The sequence below is a fragment of the Sorex fumeus genome, unplaced genomic scaffold (assembly GCF_029834395.1).
Source record: "Sorex fumeus unplaced genomic scaffold, SorFum_2.1 ptg000063l, whole genome shotgun sequence".
NCBI classification, from domain to species: domain Eukaryota; kingdom Metazoa; phylum Chordata; class Mammalia; order Eulipotyphla; family Soricidae; genus Sorex; species Sorex fumeus.
The window spans coordinates 45870165-45894517 of record NW_026606120.1 but is presented as its reverse complement, the minus strand read 5'-3'; the positions used below and the strand labels follow the sequence as shown (position 1 = coordinate 45894517).

Below are 24353 nucleotides of genomic sequence, written 5' to 3'. Positions count from 1 at the left end.
GGGAAGGGCCAGTAAAACAGACCACACGAGTGGTCTTAACTTGACCACACGAGTCCTGGGCAGAGCTGCCTGGGTTAAGGGTCCTATGTGAGCCTGGGGGCGACCCTTTCCCATTGTGTGATTTGCACCCTTCCAGGGCAGCACGGGGCCAGACCTTCATTAGTAAGTAACTCTAAGTGGCAAGGGCTGTTATTGCCCACATGGCCCAAACTCAGGCACCATCATCTTCATTGTCCAGATGGGAAAAAAGACTTGCCTTAAGCCAGGAGAGTGAGTGTGTGTGTGTGTGTGTGTGTGCGTGTGTGTGTGTGCGTGTGTGTGTGTGTGACGGGGGGGGGGGGTTGGGGGCTTTAAGTTCTATTCTTCCCCTCCAGACCTCCCTGATACAGGGAATTTGAGACTCCAGGAACTTGGGGTTGGGGTTCAGGAGGTTGTTGGAAGTTTCTCAGTGGGGAGTTCTGGGATTTGCACTTCCATTGGGATTCACACAGGTGGCTAAGTGTAACTCAGTCCAGAGGTTGCCATGTTGTCTGGGCCTGAGGGATGCAGCTGGTGGCCCTGTGCTTTCAGGAGAGGCTCTGGCTGCCCCAGGACAGATAGAGGTGCCCAGAGGCTGCGTCCATCCCTGTGGGAGACACTCATGTTCTCTAGTGGGGGACATGGCTGTCCCCATCCTCACAGGCCCCAGAGCCCCTGAGTACCCACCAATTACTCCTCAGAGGCTGGGAACACTGGAAACGGCCGCAAAGCAGGGCTGGGACTTAACAGGAGAGCATTTTCTCTGCCCCCCTGAGGCCTAGGGTTCCAACCTGGCACCACAAAATAAAGCCCCCCAAATCTTTTTTTAAATTTTTGGGCCACACCTGGCAATGCTCAGGGGTCACTCCTGGCTCTGTGCTCAGTAATCACTCCTGGTGAGCTTGGGGGAACCACACGGGGTGCCGGGGATTGAACCCTGATCATCATATGCAGAGCAAGCGCCCTCCCCACTGTACTATGTCTCCAGCCCCGAATGCTGACCCAGTTGAGACCAGCAGAGCCTTCTGCTAGAAACGTGCCCTGCAGGGCTCCGTCTTGTCCCCCGCCTCGGCCCTGCTCAGGCCCCTGGAGGCTGTCTCCCAGCTCCCACAGCTGCAGTCTGGGATGGTCCTAATGGCTCATCTCCATGACCTGGTGCAGCAGTCTGCCCCGGAGTGAGGAGGGCTTAGGTCCTTTCGGTCAGGCCATAAACAGAGGAGAGAGATGGAGCAGAAGGGAGACACCCACAGGGCCGGCACCCCAGTTTTGCCCTCTTTGGGGCTAGACCTGCCCTAACACAGATGCAGGTGGAGGGGCTGCAGGCAGAGAAGGGAGATTACCAGGGAGACCTAGTGCAGTCCCGGAAGGCGGCAGGGGGCACTGCACAAGGGCACAACCACCCCCGAGCTGACAGCGAGGGCAGGATAGCATTTCCTGCCAGTGTCCAGGGCCAAGAGCAGCTTCCTGGCTTCCCTTCCTGCAACAGGGACCACCCCGTCCCAGGTGGAGCAACTCTAGGAGTCAGGAGAGTCCTGGTTCTTGTCTGCGAGTCTACTTCCGGGGGCCTCCATCTGCCAGCTGTGGACCAAATCTAGGGCTGGTGCAGCAGGCAGTACCCTTACCTTGCTTGCAACCCACCTGGATCCCCAGCACACATAGGGTCCCCTGAGTCCCACCAGTCGTGACCCCTGAGCGCAGCTGAATGTGACGGAAAGGATGGCAGTAGCTACCAAACTGCTGGATAGTCATTTCATGATCATGGGAAAGCAACCTGCCATGCTACAGAGCCAGAATGGCAGGGTATGAGCAGGCGGCGGGGCGGTGGAGGACACCGGGCCCCACCCAAGGGGCACCCTGCTCCCATTCATGCCTTTCATCCTCGTACAACTGACCCTCGCAGTGTGAGAGTCATCCTGAGCTCTAATTCCCAGGGCGGCTGCATCCCATAGGGGCCTCCAGACTACAGGAGAGAAACAGCAGCGCCCTCTTGGGCTGTTGTGGGGACAACACGAGCTCTGTGTGAGCATCTCAACAACGTGGCAGGCTGTAGCTTGCTAGTGTCCACACCACCGTGTTCCTCCTTATCAGTGGACCTTGGACTTTTTTTTTTTTTGCGGGCGGGAGTTTACCAGACTAGATTTACTGATTTTATTTTTTGGTTTTTGGGCCATACCCAGCAGTGCTCAGGGGTTACTCCTGGCTGTGCTCAGCAATTATTCCTGGTGCTGCTTGGCAGACCATATGTGATGCTGGAGATCAAACTTGGACCAGCCGTGTGCAAGGCAAATGCCCTACCTGCTGTACTATCTCTCCGTCCCCCACCAGGTGAGGGCTGAACAAAATGCATACTCCTGCTACCCTCAAGGTCAGAGAGAAGACCTAGAGTCCCCACATTTAACAGCTGACCATCCTGGAGGCGGCTAATGGCCTCCACTCCCCTCATTCCTCATACCTGCTGCTCAGTGGGTGCTGAGGCCCGCTGTGGGTCCATGCTTTTCCCTCACATTCCCCAGATTTCAGTTAAACTTTTTTTTTGGTTTTGGGGCCATGCCCGGTGATGCTCAGGGCTTACTCCTGGCGGTCCTCTGGGGAACTTATGGAATTCTGTGGATTGAACCTGGGTCTGTGGCTTGCAAGACAAGCCTACTGCTGTACTATTATTCTGGTTCCTTACTATAAAAAATTTAAATTAAGGGAAATAGTTGTGGATCTTTTTAAAAACATGCTGCTCGGGGCTAGGGAGATGGCTCAAAGCCCTGAAGGGCACACTCAGCCTGCAGGCTAGGTCTGATCCCCAGCACTGCAAGGTTCGCTTGTTTGCTTCCATATCTGAATGCTGCAGAGTCCTGGGAGATGAGGTGTGCGGGTGGTACTCACTGATGTGTGGAAAGCTGGAATCTGGGCCCGGGTACGCCCCTTCCTGTCCTCCCTGGTTGATTCCCAAAACCTGGATCTGATTTGGGGCCCAGGGGCTCTGGGGATCACCTTGAGCCCCGAACTCCAGAGAGACCCTTTACAGTGGGGTGCTGGGGGACAGAGGCTCAGAGAGGGGGCTAAGAGAAAGTCAGGATCAGATAAACTACAGGGAGGGGGCCCGCTTCCAGGATGTCTTAGAGAGCCCTACTTTTTGGAGGGGGGGAGCTGAGGAAGCTTTTCCTAGTCCTCTGCCCCTCCCAACACATCACTCAGAAGAGTAAGGTGGGTTACTGGATGTGGCAGAAACTCCGTCCTGCCTTTTCTTCTGAAGCTCAAAGCAGGCGCATGGGAGCTATGAGTGACATGCTAGAAGGGGCATCCCCCTGCCAGGAGGAAAATGGATTTATTGCTTTATAAAAAGTCTGGAGACAAAAAAACCACCATCAACCTAAAAAATTGACCCGCCCCACTCAGGGCGGGTCTGGGTGGGGTTCTGTGGGTGGTGGGGGTGCCGTGGGGGCAGGCGTCGCCTCTCCCCTGTAAACAGCCCGTGCTGGCGGAACTGGGCAGCAGGGGGCGCTGCGGCCCCACAGCTGGGACCCGCTCCGTGACGCAAGCCTGGCAGGCTCCTGGGCGGCTCCCAGAGAATACAGACAGGCACCCAGAGCCCACATCCGACCCCCACCCACCCCACCCACATCACGCGCACACATACTCGCGCCCTTTCTCTCCTAGGCCCTGGCACACCCGCCCTGGCCTGAGCTTTTTCTTCTCTCGGCCACCACCTTCCTTGCATCCCCCCAGAAACATCTATGTGTGAGGGACGCCCTGTTGGTGCCCTTTAATTCCCTTCAGGTCACAAAGCTGGCGAGCATGGCAGTGGGGACCGGCCCTCCTCTGGCTGCGCGAGGAGGCCTGGGGGTGGGGGTGCTGCCCAGCTTGGCCCAGGCCTCCCATGCCATGTGAGTGACCACCCAAGCCAGGCTCCCTTCTCCTCGCAGGCTGGGGGCTCCCCCGGGGTCTTCTCATGGTCCCTGTGGGAGAGGGCCCAGACACAGGAATGACAAAGGAGGTAGCACCAACAACAGGAAGCGGGTCCTTCCTTCCTAGGCAAACTCCTCCACGGGGTAGGGGAGGAGGTGAGGGGCCGGCCAAGGGGGTGCAGACAGTTCAAGCCTTTGTCCTCAGGCAGGCGTGGCTGGTGGGCATGCAGCTGAGGAACGCAGGTGGCAGTACCCGGACCCTGGAGGGGCAGGACCTGCCTGCTGGGTGCCTCTAGCTCCTCCCGCAGGTGCCAGGGGGGCACCTCAAGGACCCTGAGGGTGTCAGAGCAGAGCCCGGGGCTGCTCCATCCACGCCCCCCCCCAGGCCTCTCCCTGTCCTTCCACGCAGAGCTCCGGGCTGGCGAGACCAGGGCCAGGGAGGGAGCGTGGACACCGCTGCGGTGAAGGAGAGTCCCTGGAGGTGCGTGTGGGGTCCTCTGAGGTGGGGCGGAGGACAAGAGTCAGTCACCCCGGAGCAGGGGTAGGAGGCCCCGGGGAGGTGCTAGACAAAGGCCTCCTGGTTGGATGAACCGTTGATCTTCATGAAAAGCTTGTCGTTCTCCCTCTTCTGCTGCAGCTGCCGCTCCAGCTGGCGCCGGTAGCAGATGAGGTAGAGCGGGAGGCAGAAGCCCAGCATGCTCAGGCCCAGGAGCCCCACGTTGACCTGGGGGAGAGCAGGGCTGAGCACCGCGCGGGGAGGGGCCAGCACCTCACGCTCAGGGTGACCGGGAAGGAAGGACGGTTACAGGGTAGGAGAGGGTCCAACAGGAAGTTCCCAACCGTCCCCTGAGTCAACATTCCAGCGGCAGACTTCCCCTGGCCCCCACCACCCTCGCCACCGCCACCCTCGGGCTGAGCCCTCAGCCCGACTTATCTGAATCTAAGGGGCGGGGCGGGAGGGCGCCTGCCTCTGCTGTTGACTTTGCAGGCAGGTGGCTGAGCAGACACTCTTGGGCCGGCCACCCGCCCCCAGGGCCCTGGCTCCGGGCAGGTGGGCCTCCCCTTCCACACCCATCCCTTCTTACCCACAGAGGGTCGCCCTGGAGGGGACCCATCATGGCCAGAAACAGGGGCTGCTGCAGGAGGGCGAAGAGGGCACTGACCAGAGACTGCAGACCTGTGAGACTGCCGAACTGTGTGGAGGGGTACCTGCGGGCAGGGGAGAGGGCCATGGCTGGGCTGCCTGCCTCAGCCCGGGCCGGAGGGGAGGGACGGACCCAACCACGCCCTTGGAGGACTTCCAGCACTGCAAAGTGACTTTCTCCTGTGGGCCCGTGGCAGGGGGAGGGGGAAGCCCCAGCCTAGCTCAGGTGTACCCAGGGCCCAGGGGTGGGAGATTGGGGTCTGCAGCTCGGGGACAGGCCCCCGGAGCAGGTGGGAGGCTGGGACCGGGCTCCGCTGTGCCGTCCGTGCAGAAGCACATTGTGTAATCCCGGAAACTCAGCATCACGCTCTCTCTCAGCCAACTCCCCCAAACCCTGCCAGAGCAGTCGCCACTTCCTCCGGGCAGGCGGGTGTGGTGGTGTGGGGGGAACGGGCCAGGCAGACCTAAGATGAACCTCACGCATGCGATGCGGCTGGGGGTGGGGGTGGGGGCACAGAGTTCCAGCAAAATCTCAGCCAGCAGCTCCTGGGCACTGCCCCCAAGCTGGGCGACACACTGGCAGGTCAGTCAGAGAGACTGAGGCGGGGTGTGGGTCCTGGCGGTGGAGCCGAGGCCCGGCACTGGAAAGAGGAACGGCTGGGTTCCCCTGTGGCCTCCGAGAAGGAGGCAGCGGCTGAGATGGTCGGCAAAACCACGCTGTGGGCAGACCGCCCCGACCCTCCTGGACCCAGGCTGAGCACATGTGAACTCTACACTGAGCTCTGGCCCCTGAGCTTCCGGGTGGCGAGGGGCGGAGCTGGGATGGGGCTGAGCAGCTGCCCCGGAACCTGATGAACTGTGTAGGGCACTCATGGTGGCTGGGGGAGTTGACTTTGTGTTCAGTGCCAAGGCTGTGGGCACCCAACTGTTGAGCTCCTGCCCGGAGGGTCGCCTGCCCCTCCAGAAGTCCCCCAGGTGAGAAAGTGAACCACGAGAAGGCAGGTAGCTGGGCCTCCGGCCCCGCCCCTGCCTGTCACTCCCTTGCCTGCCCCAGCAGCGGCCACGCCGCACCCAGACTTACACAGCAGCATACAGGCCTCCGATGGAGGAGTGGATGAAGCCTCGCACGATGGTGTGCAGGATGAAGGAGAGGATCTGCGGGGCAGAGAGGAGGACTGTGAGGCCCTTTCATGGGCGTCCCTGTGTCCATTCCTGGGCCCCGAGCATCACGCACGGGAGACCTGTGGTTGGTTCTACCGGCCCCCACAGGCCAACTCCTCGATTTCCAGGAACACTGTAAACCTCTGTCCTTACCAAAAGGAACTTTGATCTGTGGCTTTGCCAAAAGAGATGCAAGGCATGGCAGCCAGCCACCAAGTGTCCTTTCATTGGGACTTGTGTTTCCTGAATATAACCATACTTCTGGGCATGTCACACAAACTCATCAATGCCCAGGGCTCCACGTGGTTTTGTGCCTGTCATCTATCCAGTGAGGGCCAGGAGCAATGCTCGGCATGTACGAGTGATGGGTCTGATCTTGGCATCACCGAGTTTCCCCGAGCACTTCTGGGAGTGACTCCAAACCCCCCAACCAAACCAAACAAATACACCCAATGAGAAATCACACCCCAGGTTTCAATAGTGAGTGCCAAAAGGGAGCTCAAGTCAAATTTCTTGGGCGCATGCGCGCGCGTGTGTATGTGTGTGTGTGTACGCACGCACACACATACACTTAAGGCAAGTTCCCTACTGCTGAGCCTTATCCCCGACCCAAGTCAGATTTTCTCTGCAGTAACAGAAGCAGGAGATGCCCAGGCCCACGGCGGAGCCTCTCCAGTCGTGTTTATGGTTTTTATGGGTAACGAGTTTATGGTGGAAATAACCAGCAGACGGTGTGTGGCAATGCATCTCTTTCCCACTTCACCCTCAATTGCATCAGACGAGCTGCAGTCTTCATGACAAAAGCCTTTAGACCAGGGAAATGGGCGAACACTGAAAACCAGGTCTCCCCTCTGACCCCGTGCCCAGCCCTCTCCTTCCCCAGCCCCCAGCTGCCAAAGAGGTATCCGCAGAGGACTGAGTAGGCGGCCACATTCTGTGACCTCGTCTGCTCCTGCTACCAGAGCGCTGTGCCCAGAGGTCCCCCTGCCAGGTTCCCCGGGGAGCACGGGCAGTGGCTGTCCTTCCTTTCCCCAGCTTTCCAGGCCGGAAGTCTCTGGCCTCTTGAGAAGGCTGGTGTGGCCATTTAGAAAGCAGAGACCCGAGTGCCGAGGGTTCCCGAGAGGCTCGAGAGCAGCTGCTTGCCCACAGGTCCCTGTGCTTTCTGCAAATTGTCCTGCCTCCTGCTCGGTGTCTGGACCCACTCCCAAGGAAGTGGGCAGCGGCAGGCCCTGGGCTGCACTCCGTGGTGGTGAAGGAGGGCTGGGCATGGACGTACTCGCCTCGTAGGCCCCTGCCCTTCCAGCATGGGCCCCGCTGCCTTTCCACAGCTTCGCTTTCTATGTGAACCGAAAACCAAAAAAGCAATTGACAACACTGTCTGAGCATTGTTCCTCAACCACCAGCAGGGTTGGACAGAGAGCAGCAAGGCATCAGACACAAGACCACTCCCTGCTGGCACTCGGGGAAGCCCAGTGGTTTCCTCAGCTCTGCATACAATCACCAGAGCGCCCGTGCTGGGGAATACCTGGGTTTGAACATTCGCCAGCATGTGGCCACTTGAGAAAACACAAGGGCTCTCGCTTTCCTCCTTGACCTGGCTCAAGATATGGTCTGCTGGGAATACAACCCAGAACTCACACGTACAAGGTGTGTGGTACCACTGAGTCACATCCCTGGTTCCCCCAGATACCCTAATGGACTTGAGCGACACCTATCTGAAAGTGGGTCCCTTTTAAGCTTGGAGACTTAGAACAGCTTTATGACCCTGAAGATGGAGCCAGGCAGGTAAGAAAAATCTGCCTTGCTCGTAATGTCTAACAAAGCTCAGGTTTCCAAAGCCTCAAGTCTGGCACAAAGCGAGCGAGCTTTGAACCCACACACCAAGCACTCGTCACGGTCTCTCCCCAATCTCTGACAGAGTGACATTCTGGGAACCAACAGCGCAGACTGGCCCAATCTCTGAGCACTGCCTCGCTTAGCTATTTGACTTAGTGTCAAACAGCAACATGACTAGCCCACAGGGCTCTGAAAATGGCTTGACAGTGGTATTCACGGTATAGAAAATGTCTGAAAGACCAAGAAGAATCTGCCTTCAGATTGTCTTCGCAATCAGTCTTTTTTTTTGGCCTTTGGGCCACACCCAGTGATGCTCAGGGTATTTACTCTGGGCTCTGCCCTCAGGGATCATTCCTGGCAGTGCTCAGGATGCCAGGGATTGAACTCAGTCACCTACGTGCAAGGCAAGTGCCTTATCAGCTGGACCCCAGCCTTCAGCCTTCAGTGGAAAACAATCCCACTTCATCTCCGGCTCACTCCAGCACTGGACAGAGTCAGGCAGGTAAGTGCCGCTGGCCAGGCTGCTTCACTGGCCAGGAGTGAAATGAAAGCCGCCACTCTCTCTGATCGGTTCCCAGGATAAACACATCAGGCCTTTAGAGTCTATTTGTCCCCCAGCCCCCAGCTGAACTCTTCCTCTCCCACACCCACCTGGAGAGGCAGGTTGGGAATGAGACAGGTCACCCCAAAGCCCACAAGCAGCACATTTGTGAAGGCGAAGGCTCGCATGGCGTTGGTGACCTTCTGGACCTGCCGGTCCCGCTTCTTCTTATCCGGGTTTCTGTGGAGACAGATCACACACTAGAGCCAGGGCGTGGATGGGCTCAGCGAGTATCCAGTCCTCAGCAGCACAGCTGAGGGGGATGGCTGGGGGGGTGGGGGGGCGGGGGAGGGGAGGGAGGGCACATTCAGACCGCCCAAGCACACTGGTGGGGCTGTCACGGCCTGGACAGCACCAGTCCACCCCCCACCACGTGCTGGGCGTGAGTCTCAGAAGAGAACTGTCTCCCCAGCAGAAGACGGATCCGTGCGCTGCAGGGCTGAGCGAGCTCAGAGCAGAGGGAAGGGGCCGGAGCAGGTCTAGGCTAGGATGCAGCAGAGCCTGGCTTCATTTTTGGCCCTGGCTACACCTAAATCCTGCAGAGAGCTGACAAAATGCCCCACCAGGGAGTGGGAGCTTCTCCCCTTGGGCAGGGAGGCTTTGGTGGCAAGGGAAGGAGAGAAGAGTATGGAGCAGATGGAAATGGAACTGGAATGGGCAACAGATAACCTCCCAGTGATAGGACCTGACCTAGATAACAGAGTATTTTCTGTAATTACTTCCTTGTGAATTCACTATTCCTGATTCTCGTCTCGCCACCCACAGAGACACCCCACAGACAACCGCAGGACACCCAAGAACAAATGCCAAGTGCTGGGAGGTGAGCAGATAGCCCGAGGCCCATGGTTTTCTCCCCAGCGACTGCAGGCCAGCCACTGAAAGGCCAAGGATCAGTTCCCTCACCTGGAAAATGGGTACACTAGCACACGCCCCGTCAGGGAGTGAGGAGGCTGAAGGGACATCTGAAGCGCTTGGATGAGGCCCAACACAACCAACAGAAGCTCATTAGATGGGGTGGGGTCAGAGCGGATGGCTCTGGAGTCACCCTCTGATCTAAGCCCAGCCCTAACTTCGTGGAGGACTCAGTGCCTTGAAGACTCCTCAGAATCCGGCCCCTCTGCTGCTGACCCCACACCCCCAGTCTCCGCCTGACGTCTCGTTTGAGGAACCTGTTGTGTAGGGGATTGGGGCATGGGCCCTGGCTACGCACTGGTTAGTGTCTTTCTCATCAGACTCCTCAGAGCCGTCTTCACACTCCTTCATTCTCCAGTCCATGATGTAGCCGATGATGGGGGCCGTCAGTAGACACAGCAGCTGGAGCACGCCGAAGATGGATGTGTAGAGGCCAACTGGGGAGGAAGACGGTGTCACGGGTTGTGACAAGGGCTGTGGCGGGTACCGCGCTCGGTCTGACACTCCACGGGCCCCCCTGGGTCTTCCCCCAACTGATCCCTCCCTTGACAGTATATGGGTGGTGACAGGCACAGCGGTCTTAGTGGTGAGGTCAACCCCGAGCCAGGGACGGACCCCCATTCTCCAAGTCCCCGGCTTGTTTCTAAGCCCTGTCTGTCACAGTGGCCTTGCCCGGAAGCTGCAGGAGTCAGGGCCTGGGAATCACACAGCTCCCGGTGCCTGTGTGGGGTCTGGGCACAATGGGCCATCAGAAGCCGCCTCTGGAAATAGATCTGCAGGGCTCTGCTCCTGGGGGTGCTGACGTAAGGGCTCCCGTCTTCAAAGAGCCGGACAATTAGGAAGGGATTTCTCAGGAAAAGAGAAGCTGCAAGCCGACTGCCCCACCCCGCCTGCAAGGGGAAGAACGTATGGTGCTCAGGGCCTGGCGCCTTCTGGAGGAATGGAGCTGGGTTTGGGGACTGTGTCGCAACACTCCCTGACCATCCGTCCCAGCTTACCAGTGGCCATCACTGCATCCCGAGAGCCAGGGTGAGAGAGTGGAAAGGAGAAAGGTTAGCAGCAGAGACGGGGAAGTAGGGCACAGAGCAGAAGTGTGGGGCAGCCTATGGGCCTGGCCTCGCCAGGATCATCGACTCAGAGTGCCCAGCCTGCCTGGGGAGGGGGAGCTCCTGGCTTCCGGAGCGGAGGCCCGGGGGAGTCTGCTGTCCTTTTCCTGTCTGCTGGGGCCGCGTCCCAGGAGGGCTGGTGAATCAGACCTGAATGTGGGCTGGGGCCGTGACAGGGAAACAGTGAGGGTGTAGAGGATCCTGCAAAGCCAGACGTGCAGGTGCAAGGAAGAGTGTGTGTGTGGTGGGGGAAGGGGGGAGGGACAGCAGAGTGACAGTAGAGCGGGGAGGGCACCTCCCTTGCACATGGCTGACCTAGGCTCAATCTCCCGCACCACATATGGTCCTATGAGCCCCACCAGGAGTGAGCCTTGAATGAAGGGCCAGAAAGAAGCCCTGAGCACTGCTGGGTGTGGCCCCAAAACAAAAACAAAAAATTGTGTGTGTGTGTGTGTGTGTGTGTGCACGCTGTTAGTCAGTGTGTTTGTATAAGAGTGTGTGTGCTGAATGTGAGTGTTCCTTCTCAGAAACACTGTCTCTTTCTGCTTTTTTGTTTGGTTTTTGGGCCATAGTGAGTGATGCTCAGGGTTTACTCCTGACTCTGTGCTCAGGGGATCACTCCTGGCATGCTCAGATTATGTGGTGCTGGGGATTGTACCCAGATCGGATGTCTGGATGGCAAGCTCCTCACCTGCTGTACCATCCCTCTGTTCTTCCTCCCGTGACCTCTGAGTGCAGGAGGAACCAAAGCATCTGACACCAGGGTCCCCCCAGCCCCCAAGCCAGTCACCCTTCTGGGCCACCAGCTGAGCCTGAAGCACGCACACTGGGCAGAGGGGCCGTGGTGCTGGTGCAACCATGCAGGATGGGGAAGACCAATGTCCTGTCAACTGCACACTGAAGCTCCTGGTTTACTTCCTCTATTTCTTCAAAATGACTTTATGAATGTGGGAAACAGTCATAAAAATTCGTCTTAGGTAGCAGAAGATGTTTTTGGAGAACTTGAGTCACGGTTACGCAGGACTCAGTAGCAGTAAACGAGCCCTCCTGCGGTCAGGGGCGGCCTCTCTGGGCCTGAGATTTCTTTTCCCTTATTTTTGGGGGAGGCAGCCCACACCCGGCTGCTCAGGATCACTCCTGGTGGGGCTTCGAGGGACCATGTGTGGTTCCAGGGAGCAAAGCCAGGTTGGCTGCACGCAGGCCAAGTGCCTAACCCACTGGACTATAACTGGCCCAGATTCTTTTCTTTTTAAAAAAATCCTGGCAAAGGAGGCTCTCCTGGCACTGTGTGCCAGGCAGTGCAGGGGGTCAAACCTGTGCTCAGTTGAGCCATCTCTCTGAGATGCTTTTCCCTTTCTGAATCCTACCCTTCTCTCAGGGGTGTCCCGGGGGCTACTCCAAGGGACATGCGGGCCAGACTGTTTGGTGATACAGGGCCTAAAGATGAAGTGCTGCTTGGGTCAATGACCCCCTCAGGATACCTCAGTGGAGTTCAGGGGCCATGAGGACTATACCTGGCTCTGCTTGAAGGGCCATGCAGTCCCTGATGTTGACGTGAACCCATACATACAAAGCATATACCTCTGTTCTATTTCCCCAGCTCTAGGGCCTGTGTTTTTTTTTGTTGTTGTTCTTGTTTTTTTTTTTTTTTTTTTTTTTTTGCTTTTTGGGTCATCCTCGGTGATGCACAGGGGTCACTTCTGGCTCTGCACTCAGGAATGACTTCTGGTGGGGGACCATATGGGATGCTGGGAATCGAACCCGGGTTGACAGTGGATAGGGATCAGGTGTGTGCAAGGCAAACACCCTACCCACTGTGCTACTGCTCCAGCCCTCCTGTGTGTGATCTTAATATGCTGCACTGCAGCACATCAGACCTGCTTTCTGCACAGGATGATGCTCAGATACTCATAAAAGTTTATTGTTTTTTGTTTTGGGCCACACCCAGTGGGGCTCAGGCCTTATTCCTGGCAGTGCTCGGGGGGATCATATGGGGTGCCAGGGATCAAACCCAGGTCAGCTTTGTGCAAAGCAAATGACTAACCTACTATACTATCTCTCTAGCTGCTAAAAAAAAATAATTGTTCTAGAAGGTTTCCCATGGCAGAAAAGTGAGGGTGCCTCACAGACTAACTTTGCCCTGGAAGGCTCCTCTGGGTCTTCACTGTGTCAGAGCTCACGCAGCATTGTGCAAGGCTGGGAGATTCTATCTGCCCATGTCACAGAGGAGTCCTGCTGCCTGCTTCCTTTGTTTGGGTGCTGTCCTCTTTGGGGTTGTCCCTTTAAAGGCTGCCTTTGATTGCTCACCCTGCTACGGTGCCGTTCCCGAGGGGAAAAATAAGCCAACAGGAGAGCGGCACAGCGCAGAGCCTGCCAATAAAAGGGATTTACCGAAAGTGTTTGTCCCGCACGGGGATGACTAAAGCTGACTCAGGCCAGGCCCTGAGGAAGTACTGACTTTCTTTGTTGAATCAAAACCTCTAATCAGCTGAAGACCTTCCGTGCTGTTCTAGAAGAGCAGCGTGTGGGTTTATCAGGTCTGTTTACCCAACGGACAAGCCTAGACTGGGGTGCCGTAGAGGAAGGCTCGGCCTTGCCTGCTTCCCGGTTCCGCGGCAGAGGCTCCGCTGGGACATCCTGTCTCCCACCCCGCCTCATGCCAGCCTCGCGTGGGGCTCGCGGTGCCGTCTGTCAACACGCTCTCAGGGGCAGCCCGTCTCCGCTCAGCGGTGCTTACCCACACACAAGTCAGCTGTCCCCTCCGGGCAATGAAACACGGGCACCCGCACCCCAAACACAGAGAGTCATGTTCCTCCTCCCCACCTTCGCAGACTGGGAAACAGCAGCCGGGAGAGGCCCGTCCGTCGTGGCTGGGAGGAAATGGCTCCAAACCATAATTGCTGCCCGAGCGTTGGCCATTTCACGGCCTCCTTCCAGTCAGCAGCCAGTGGACCTCGCTTTGGGCGAGCCAGAGTGACCGCTGTTCTGATTGGGGCGCCCTTCCAGGCCCAGGGCTCACCTACCTACGTCCTGGTCGCCGCTGACCAGGAACTTGAGGATGTTGTTCATGGCGCCCATGTAGAAGATGAGCCGCAGCTGTGTGACGCACATGGTGACGAGGCTGAGCAGCAGGATGGGGCTGAACACGCTGTGCATGAACGAGGGGGCCGCTGCGGGGGTGCAGGGGTGCTCAGTTCAGAGAGGACAGGGGCTGCGACCCGCGCTGGGCCCCCTCCAGATGCCAGGGGACTGGGTAGAGAAGTCCCGACTGCCCACATGTTGGGGTGGGCCCATGCCAGGTGGCGGTGTGGGGGCTGGAGCTGGGCACCCATCTGTGGGGAGTGGGACGTGAGCCCCCGACCCCCTCGGAGCTCTGGTGTCCTCATGTGTGCCCCAGGATGGCCGGTGCCCCTCTGATTTGGGGGTGAAGAAAGCTGATACCCATGTGCCCTTCAGTTGGTCCTAGTCCCTCCAGGAGGGACTCTGGAGGCCAGGGCCTCGAAACCCAGCTAGGCTGCTCTGGTCAGCAGGGGTGACCGTGTCAGGGGCTGGGAGGGGCGGGTGGCACAGCAGGTACCTGCGGCATCGGGCTGGCACTTCACCTCCAGGTCAACAGTGGACAGGCACAGCTTGTGGCCGTCCTGCAGCGATGCCTGCTCCTTGGCGCCCCGCATGGAGCTGCCCACACTTAAGCGCCGGCCCACTGTGGTCACCTGCTTGTAGAACTGCTTCCCGGTGATCTTGTGGTCAAAACCCAGCCAGCTGAACTTGATCTTCACCCTGTGGGGATGTGGCCGTGAGCAGCTGCCCAAGACCCCGGGGCCACGAGGGGCTGAGGGCTGGGAGCATGCGCACTCACGTGTAGTCCATGTCTTCCGGCCCCGGGAAGGGCTCTAGGGGCCAGTTAAAGAAGCAGTTGAAGAAAACCAGTCCGGAGCAGCTGGCCCAGACCACAAGGATGATGATGAAGGAGACCCCGAAATCGTAGATGACCTGTTGGGGGCAAGGTAGGGGCGCGGTTGGCAGCAGACCGCCCCGTTTCCCGGGGCTGAGATGTGATGGGGCCACAGCTTGCCAGTCTGGCTAGGGGCTCCCCAGACGCAAGCAGGCCTGGAGAAGCGCAACCCTGCGGCACTGTGGGGAGCAGCCCTGGCCACGTCTCCGACCGAACCCCCTTACTCATGCACTGTGGGTTGTGCTCCTTGGGAAAAGGGACCCAGCAGCCCCATTCACTCAGAGACTCCTATGCACTGGACAGCTCATACGGCAGGTATCAAAAGAGAGACTTGAGGACTGCGTGGGGCGGTGCTCACTTGGCTCCTCTAGGGAACAGGCGCTGCGTTGGCAGGTGCCTGGTGATGTGGGGCGGGCAGGCCGGCGGGATCCTAGTGGAGAGCTCAGCTTAGGGCCTGGCCAGCCCAAAGCAGCTGATTTAGGTCAGAAGGAGAGTACAGAGAGTGAGGCATTTGCTGTGCGTGAGGCCGACTGCAGGGTCTGGAGGAAGCCCTGAGCATAGCTGGGGGGGGGGGGCCCAACCCCCCATCAAAATAAACAACCAGGCAAGCTAGCAGTTACTGTCACTCTTGCTGTTTTAATTTCTTTTCCTTGTTCTTTTGGTTTCTGGGCCCTGCCCAGCGATGCTCAAGGCTAACTCCTGGCTCTGCACTCGGGAATTACTCCTGGTGATGTTCGGGGGACCGTATGGGATGCTGAAGATTGAACTCAGTCAGGCGTATGCAAGGCAGGCGCCTTACACACTGTACACTCTGTCCAGTCGTTTTAATTTCTATTTTGTGGCTGTTTGGCGGGGCCACGACTGGCGGCGCCCAGGGTTTACTTCTGACTCTGCACTTCGGGATCACTCCTGGTGAGCTCAGGGGACTGTGTGTGGTGCTGGGGACTGAACCCAGGTCAGCAGCGTGCAAGGCAAGCACCCTACTGGCTCTATTATCACCCCGGCCCTGGCTGTTTATTTCCAGCACGAGTTCAGCACTGACAGACAGCAGCCGTGGAAGCAGGATGTGGTCAAACAGGACAAGCAGGGGAGAAACTCCTGGCTCCTCGCACTCAGGGGGTGAGAACCCTTTCTGTCCCCAGGAGGGCCCTGGATGCCCCAAGCACCTTGATGCTGGTGCCTGCCCACCTGAGGACTCCTCCTCTCCCATGGAACCCCATGGAAAGGGATTTGTGGGGGCAGGGGTGGGGGATTGGAGCTGGAGCCAGAGGGACGAGCAACCCCTCCGCAGGCCTGGCAGCAGCAGCGGGAGTGGAAGTGGGAACTGTGTTTGCTTCAGCCTGACCCTTCGTGACCTCCATGCACTCTGAGTCCTGTCTGGGAGGGAAACAGCTGAACCAACTTGGCTGTGAGCAGCGCTTTGGCCCACGACAGGGGGGAGCCAGGAGTCAGGCGCTGGACCCCAGCAAGCCCGCCCCCACCCCATTCTCCACGGCAGCCTAGCGAAGCAGAGGCTTCTGCGGTAACAGCCTGCAGAGATCTGCTAGCATTTTCCACCACCCTCCCCCCCGCCCCCCATGGCTCAGTGGTTTGCTTTTCTCACTCCTCTGGGGCCCAGGTGCATCCTCCCAGGTGTGGGTGGCAGGGAGGGGCCCGGCTTGGCACCCACAAAGACTTCCCGCTGAAGAAGCCTTTTGGAGAGGCCTCTGTTCAGACACCAACGCAAAATAAACAAGCTGGAAACCGCCAGCCCCACCCTCACCTTGATTCCTGGGAAGGTGACGGCCGAAGAAGCATAGGAGCCAATCATCAGGGAAATAAAGGTGGAGCGAAGGTCGCCGAACATGTTGGGCAGCTGGAAGACAAGAATCAGGGAGCTGAGCACTGACTGAGGAGAGAGAGGCAATAACCAGGTGGAGCCAAGGGCTGCTAGTTCAGAGATTTTCTTTCCTGGACCGAGTTGGAGAAGGGCAAGAGAGCAGCAAAGAAAACGCACTCCAGATGTTCTGACAGGCTTGCTGGACCTCCTGGTCAGCCAGAGTTCTGCACTGCCCCCCAGCCAGGGGGTCCCCGGGTTTGCAGAGGCTTCCCCTGAGATGCCCCCAGAGCAAAGCTGGGAGCCTCAGGCTTTGTTCAAAGGGAGCAAGTCTATTAAGAAGAAGAGTTTATTTGGAGATGAGAGTGTCATTTCATACATAAAAATAACAGCATCCCAGAGAGACCAGATGCCAGCTGAGGCTGCCAATCCCAGTGCTACGGTTCCCTCAACTTCCTGCTCCCGGGCTTCTGAGAGCCAAAGAGTTTTCCCTTCTGCTTGGCTGGACCCTAGCAATCGCACCTGGGAAGACTAACGGCCGGTCAGGGTTGCTTTCCTCTGGCTGAGACCACCCCCTGAATTCCTCTCAGCGCATTCTGGGAGAGCCCAAACCCAGGGCAACGCACACAAGGGCAGGCCTGGTGGAAAAGGACAACCAGCCACGGGTCCACACAGACACGGAGCCAATAACATCCTCCCAAAGGGCCAGCCACAGAGGGCCTCCCCTGCACACACATAGCGCCTGGATGCCCACTGCTCCTGGGAGACCCAGCCCACCTGCTCCTGCCCTCAGCTCACCTGGGGCCTCCCTCACTTGCCTCCAAACACATGTGAGGCCAGGAGATGGCTCAGTGGCTAAAGCACTCGCCCTGCAAGCCAAGATGCCTGAATTTACCCCCCAGTGTCACCACATGGGTCATACACCATCTTGGCAGCTGTGCTGCATATGACTCGTGGAAACACTAGTGATTTCCAGCCACACCACAGCCAGACTCCCACTACTAGTGATTTCCAGCCACGTCACCACATGACTCCCAGTGAGCACCACACACAGACTGTGCGTTAGCACCAAGGCTGCAGGAGCACCAGTCTCCATGAGCACTGTGAGCACCACGATGACATGTGTGCAGCCTCCAGCAGCATAGGTGTATCCACAGACGTGAAAGGGCAGCGGGAGAAATGCATGACGGGCAGCAGGCTAACCTGCCTGGTGTCATTTCTGTCCATTCTGCTCACAACTGAGAATAAGGAAAGGGACACTGTGGAGCTCAGTGGTGGAGCCTGCATCTAACAGGGGAGAGGCCCTGGGTTTGGCCCTTACAGAATCATCTGTTGTAACCTAAAATGAAAATAGCATTCATGTCAATTAATTATATCTCAAATTTAAAAAAAGGGGGCATCATTAAAATAAAAACTTTGGTGCTTCAAAAAAGTGAAAAATGGGGCTGGAGCAATAACACAGCGGGTAGGGCGTTTGCCTTGCACGCAGCCAACCCAGGTTTGATTCCCAGCATCCCAAATGGTCCCCTGAGCACCGCCAGGAGTAATTCCTGAGTGCATGAGCCAGGAGTAACCCCTGTGCAACGCCGGGTGTGATGCAAAAAAAGAAAAAGTGACAACTTGCCAGGGTCGAGTGCCTGAGTGGATGCCTGGTATGTGTCCTGGGAAGGAAGCCTCATGAAAAAAGGGAAGGAAAGGGCCGAGGCCTATTACAGCAGGTAGGTGCTTGCCTTGCATGCTGCCAACCCAGGCTCCATCCCTGGCATCCCATATGGTCCCCTGAACCCACCAGGAATGATTAATGAGCACAGAGCCAGGAGTAACCTTGCGCATTGCCAGATGAGGCCCAAAACCAAAACAAAAAAGAAGGGGGTGGGGCAGAAAGATAACTGGGGTTACGGTACATGCCTTGCATGTGGCCAACCCAGGTTTGATCCCCAGCACCACTTGGTGTCCACATCACTCGATGTAGCCCCTGGAGGCCCAGAGCACTGCAGAGGTGATCTATCTGGGTAATTTCCAAGCCCTTGCACTAAACCAGGGCCCAGATGACTGAGAATAGCAGGAAAGGGCCCCTTAGCACTGCTTGGGGAACACCCCCAGAAAAGAGAAAAGTGCAAATATATGTTATAACATGGATAAACTTGAAAATTTGCTGAGTGGAAGAAATCAGTCACAAAGACCACATATTATTGTATGAGTCTATTGTTATGAAAGTCCAGAACAGGCAATTCTAGGCAGAAAATAGACTCACAGTTGCCTAAGGGTGGGGAAGAGGAAACTGGGAGTGAACAGGGAAGAATAGTTGATGAGGATGGGGCTTCCTTTTGAGGTGAGCTAATTGATTCTGGGGCTGAAGACACAACTCTGTGAACATACTGAAATTCACTGAATTCAATATGGTATGCAAGTTGTAAGATACACAAAGCATGCTTTGCCATCACCCTTAAAAAAGGCACGTGTGGCCGAGAGATAGTACAGTGGGTAGGGCGCTTGGCATGTACACAGCTGACCCAGGTTTGATTTCTGGCAGCTCATATATTCCCCAAGCACTGCCAGGCGAGATCCCTGAGTGCAGAGCCAGGAGCAAGCCTGGAGCACTGCCAGGTGTGGCACCAAACCCAAAACCAACACACACAAGTACGGAATTTAAGATGTTTAAGAATCCCAAGATTTAAAAGGAACTTGATAAAAATTAATATTACCTCAATTAAAAATTAAACAGTTCCCCAGTGAAGGGGTACCATCGTCTTTAAAAAGGCACAGGAAACCAGCCTAGAGCATAAGCCAGAAGTGTTCGCCTAGGCCACCTGTAGCTCCCTGAAGAACCTGCCCCTGAAAAGTTCTCAGCACACAAATAGCTCTTCTGCCAGCCCCCTCACCATCCTCCAAGAGTTAACCTTCTGTCCACTCAGGTTTCTCAGGAGGGTCCAAGGGGGGATCTGGGACATCTGGAAACACCCCCCCACCAAGAAGGAAAAGAGGAAACAGGAAGTGTCCATGTGCGGTGTGCCATGAAGGCCATGAAAGGCACCCAGGCTTCCTCTTTGCACACCTGCTTCTCAGCTATGCCGAGCACGGTGCCCAGGACACGCCTGGGATCCTGAACTCACATATTTGGGCTGCTCCAGCAGGCAGCCCTGTGGGGAGGCAGAGCTGGGCCCGATGTGCTCCAGGGAGAATGCAGAGATTAGTTCTGCTTTCATGAAAGCAGAGAACTGCTCCCGCCTAGGAGGTCACACCAGCCAGGCAGGTTAAAGGAAGAGAGTGATCAGAGGCTTAGGAAAACCCAACCAGAAGAATCGGGAGAGACAAAGAGCCTGGGGTCCAGAAGGCTGCTTGTTCTGTGCAGTGCCAAGCCCAGAGTGCTGTTAGACAGTGACCTTTGCAGGTGCCCCTAACTTGGCAACAGGGTTGGGGGGCTTCTCCAGGAAAACAGGCAGCTTGCTTCTAACTAGCCCTAACTACCTTTTTACTCTGCTCAAACTGCCTTAACCAAGCTAGAGGCCAACAGAACAGGTGTCTGGGACAGCAAACTATGCTAGGCTTGGGTTAGGCCCTCCCCAGCATTAGGTCCTAAGTGTCAGAACTGCGTGGGGAGGGGGAGGAGATGCCCTGGGAGTCCCGTCTCAGCAGCAGGGGCCCTAGGACCCAGCTGCCCTCCTTGCTATCCTCTCCCTTTACCCAGAACATTTCTTCCCAAGAAAATTCTGCTCCCCAGAAAGTTATTTTGGTCAGTGGGTTCTGGAGCCTCAATCCAGATAGACGGCTTTCCCACCAACATCTACTTGTACCTAGTATTTTAAATTATGATTAATTTTCCTTTACTAGAAAAAGCATTTTAAGCCTATTTTAAAATTTCTGAACAAGGATATATAAGCAGAACCCATGCTGGTTATCCCTGTTACAATCTGGGTTTTTTAAATTATTATTATTATTATTATTATTATTGAATCACTGTGAGATACAGTTACAAAGTTGTACATGACTGGGTTTCAATTATACAATGTTCCAACACCCAATTCTCCACCATTGTACATTTCCCACCACCATTTTTTTTTTGTTTTGGGGCCACACCTGTTGATACTTAGAGGTCACTCCTAGCTTTGCACTCAGGAATTACTCCTGGCGGTGCTATGGAGTCACATAGGATGCCAGGATGGAACCCAGGTCCACCAAGTTCAAGGCAAGCCTCTGTACAGTGGATAAGGCACTTACTTGCCTTGCATGCAGTCAACCCTGTCACTGCATACGGTTCCCTGAGCACAGCAGGGAGTGATCCCTGAGTGAAGAGCCAGGAATAAACCCAGAGCAGTCCAAACTCCTGCATCCCCAAAAAAGTTGTTTTAGAGAATATTAAAGGGAAATATACCAAAATTGTAACAGAGCTATGGGGTTGGTCCTTTACTATCCCTTCACTGATTTTCCTGCTTTTTTTCCTCTGATTATTATTTTTTTAATAGGGCTTCCCCTGCAGGCTGTGGCTGCAGCACCTGGGGTTCAGCAGAGCTGGAGGCCATCAGGACTATTCTTGGAGATGCCTGGGGTGCCTTGGGGTGCTGGAGACTGAATCTAGACACGAGCTCCACCCCTTGGAGCTGCTGCAGCTTTCAATCCTTGATCCTTGTCTGAAAGCCTATTCTTTCTGTATAGGGAGAAAATGAGTCAGTGATTGATACTTGTGTTACAACAAGCTGATAGTGCCAGGGGGGAGAAATTCAACAAGACTGCTCATGAACTGATAACTGTGTAAGTTACAGATACGAGATTAGGTGAGTTACACTATTCTCTCTAGTAATGCTACCTATGCTTACATTTTCCAGTAATTAAAACGGGAAAAGCTTACGCTGAATAGATTACAAAGAACTGAAGAAATTTCTGAATTTTTTTTTTTTTTTTTGCTTCTTTGTTTATGGGTAACACTCATCAGTGCTCAGAGCTTACTCCTGGCTCTGCACTCAGGGATCAGACCTGGCGGGGCTCCAGAGAACCATATGGAGTACCAGGCTCAAACCCGAGCTGGTCCTGTGTAAGGTAATGCCTTACCTCCTGTACTATCACCCTGGTCTCATCTTCAGCAATTTTCAAATCAGTAATTTACAGTCCTCACTTTTCTTTTTCTTCTTCTTCTTTTTTTTAATTTTTGGACCACACCTGCTGATGCTCTGGGTTCCTCCTGGTTCTGCACTCAGGAATCCCTCCTGGCAGGGTTTGGGAGGAACCATACAGGATGCCAGGGATTGAACCAGAGTTGGCCACATGCAAGGCAAGTAACCTACCTGCCGTGTAATCACTCACACCCCTTTCTGCTTATTTTGGTTTGGGGCCACATTTGGGGGATCAAATGGTGCTAGGGATAAAGCATGCGTTCAGCCTGTTGAGCTATCTCTCCAATACTGGACGTTTAAAAAAAAAACAAAAACCTTGTTTTTTGGGTGACACCTAGCCAGGGCTTACTCCTGGCTCTGTGCTCAGGGATCAGATCACTCCTGGCAGGCTTGAGGGCCCATATGAGTGCTTGGGACCAAATCCAGGCTGGCTGCATACAAGGAAAATGCCCTACTATCGCTTCAGCCCCAGAATAGTTCTATTTTAGAAAAATTGGTAGGTAAAGGGATATACCTTTACCTACCTTTCAGTATACATAACCTTTCAGTATCTGTAGATACAGTATCTTTATTGCAAACCATAATGCCCAAAAGGAGGGAGAGACAGAGAGTGAGAGAGTGAGAGACAGAGAGACAGAGACAGCGAGAGACAGAGAGAGAGAAGAGAGAGAAAAAAGAGAGAGAGACAGAGAGAGAAAGAGAGAAGAAAAATGACTGTCCTGTTAGGGGGTTGGGAAGGAAACTAGGTGCATTTGTGGTGGGAAATGTACACTGTTGAAGGGATGGATGTTGGAACATTGTATGACTGAAACCCAATCATGAAAAATTTTATAACTGCATTTCATGGTGATTCAATAAATAAATGTATAAATAAATAATTTAAAAAAATAATAGATCACTGTGGGGAAAAAATATGAGACAATATTTGTCTGGCCAAAGGTCACAGTCACAGTCACGGTCCTCCCGTTGTTTATCGATTTGCTCGAGTGGGCCCAGTAACGTCTCCATCATGAGACTTGTTGTTACTGTGTCTGGCATATCGAATACGTCACGGGGAGCTTGCCAGGCTCTGCCGTGCGGGCGAGATACTCTCGGTAGCTTGCCGGGCTCTCCGAGAGGGGCGGAGGAATCGAACTCGGGCTGGCCATGTTGGCTGCGTGCAAGGCAAATGCCCTACCGCTGTGCTATCGCTCCAGCCCTGGCCAAAGGAAGTTAAAAAAATTTAATGCAGGTTTTATAAAAGCTCTTTATATATTAAAATCAGGTTAGTCTCAATGGCGCAAATAGTTTCATGTCTTGGCTCAGTGTTCTGGAACCAATGGGAGTGTCAGAGAAAGGATGTAGTTCAGTGGCAAAGAACATGCTTTGCATGTATGAGGCTTTGGATCTGATCCCCAGCACCCCTGAATGCTTCCCCTAAAAGAGAAAGTCAAAATATACTAAATCTTTTATGGAATACCTGGAATCATGTCACAGGAAATCTCTCTGAAAAGAACAAGGGGCAGAAGTGCCTTGGGGAATATTCTAGCTACTACAGTGCTTGATTTGCATGCAGTGAGCTCTGGTTTGCTCTCTGGCTCTGTGTATAATCCCCCAAATACCGCCAGGGGTACTTTCTCTGACACTCCCATTGGTTCCAAAACACTGAGCCAAGACATGAAACTACTTGCACCATTGAGACTAACCTGACTTTAATATATAAAGAACTTCTACAAAACCTGCATTAAAATTTTTTAACTTCCTTTGACCAGACCAATATTGTCTCTCATATTGTCTCTCATACTCACATTCCTAAGCTCAGAGCCAAAGTAAGCCCTGAGTGCTACCAGATATGGCCTCAAACCAAAAAATTAAAAATTAAAAATATCTGGGCTGGAGTCATAGTAGGGCGCTTGCCTTGCACACAGCTGGCCCAGGAATCAGGGTGTACGGTCACAAGCGAGTAGTTCACAATAGGGGGACAAGTGGGCATCCCACGGGCATCCACTATTCCTCAAGCGTTGACAGTGAATTTCACCCTCTGAGCCTCTCCTGCACCCCTTCCCAAAACTGGCATAGCTGCTCGAGGTGTCTCCCGCTTGCTATGCCTGAGGTCAACTGGAGCAGAGAACTGTCATTATTAAGTAGTGATACATGCATTATTCTATTAGTCTGGTATTATTATAATAGCATGTAGACAAAGAGCAGCTCTGTGTTAACAGCCTAGTGTACATTATCTTAAGCTCCCTCAAAGCAAACTTACGAGGCCGGTGCCACAGTGACCGTCCTCACTCCCATGCTGGACAGGGTCAAACTGAGGCTGGGAATGCTGCCCTACCCCCAAACCTCAGGTGGCTCCCACTGGGTCCACATCAAGTTCCGGCCCCAGGCCGTCACCCTCACTTCTCTTGTTCCCTGTCCTTCGTGCTTTTGTCTGCTCTCTGCACTAGCTTCCTACATCCCTTTCTTTCATCTTTTTTTTTTAACCTTTTTGAAGTATAAGAGGTTTGGCTGAGGGAGGTTACTTACTGCCAAGAGAGACAGTTCACAGCAGAAAGGAAGTCAAGCTTCAGTGCTCTGCACACCCCCTGAGGCTTCTAGACCTGCCCCTACCCGCCCCCACTCCTGCAGGCCCAGGGCTGTTGGGTCAGGTGGCTTCTCCAGCCCCTTCTGAACCTCATCCCCTGCCCCCTGCCTCAGCCGCACAGGAAGGCTTCTCAGAAGCCCCAGACGTGAAGGCTATGTGCTGAGCCGGGCGCAGGCGCGGGCCTCCGGGACCAGGTGGTGGCGAGGGGACAGCCTGCTGCCAAGTCGGAAG

The 24353-nt window shown here is 55.2% G+C and overlaps 1 protein-coding gene across 2 annotated transcripts in view; it reads right to left on the bottom strand.

Annotated features, from left to right (window-relative positions):
* Nucleotides 1-4423: 4423 nt before the first annotated feature.
* The window catches only part of SLC43A2 (solute carrier family 43 member 2), a 41462-nt gene continuing 21532 nt past the window's right edge, over nucleotides 4424-24353 (bottom strand). The window contains exons 6-15 of one of the 2 annotated variants that reach the window (XM_056127097.1): nucleotides 16395-16487; nucleotides 14537-14670; nucleotides 14255-14457; nucleotides 13701-13847; nucleotides 10570-10581; nucleotides 9870-10008; nucleotides 8710-8839; nucleotides 6143-6216; nucleotides 5003-5126; nucleotides 4424-4641 (exon numbers count right to left, since the gene is read on the bottom strand). In XM_056127097.1, the coding sequence (XP_055983072.1) occupies nucleotides 4480-4641; nucleotides 5003-5126; nucleotides 6143-6216; nucleotides 8710-8839; nucleotides 9870-10008; nucleotides 10570-10581; nucleotides 13701-13847; nucleotides 14255-14457; nucleotides 14537-14670; nucleotides 16395-16487 (1218 nt within the window). In that variant the 3' untranslated portion in view covers nucleotides 4424-4479. The remainder of the gene's footprint in view (nucleotides 4642-5002; nucleotides 5127-6142; nucleotides 6217-8709; nucleotides 8840-9869; nucleotides 10009-10569; nucleotides 10582-13700; nucleotides 13848-14254; nucleotides 14458-14536; nucleotides 14671-16394; nucleotides 16488-24353) is intronic. The other variant, XM_056127098.1, reaches the window with a different exon arrangement.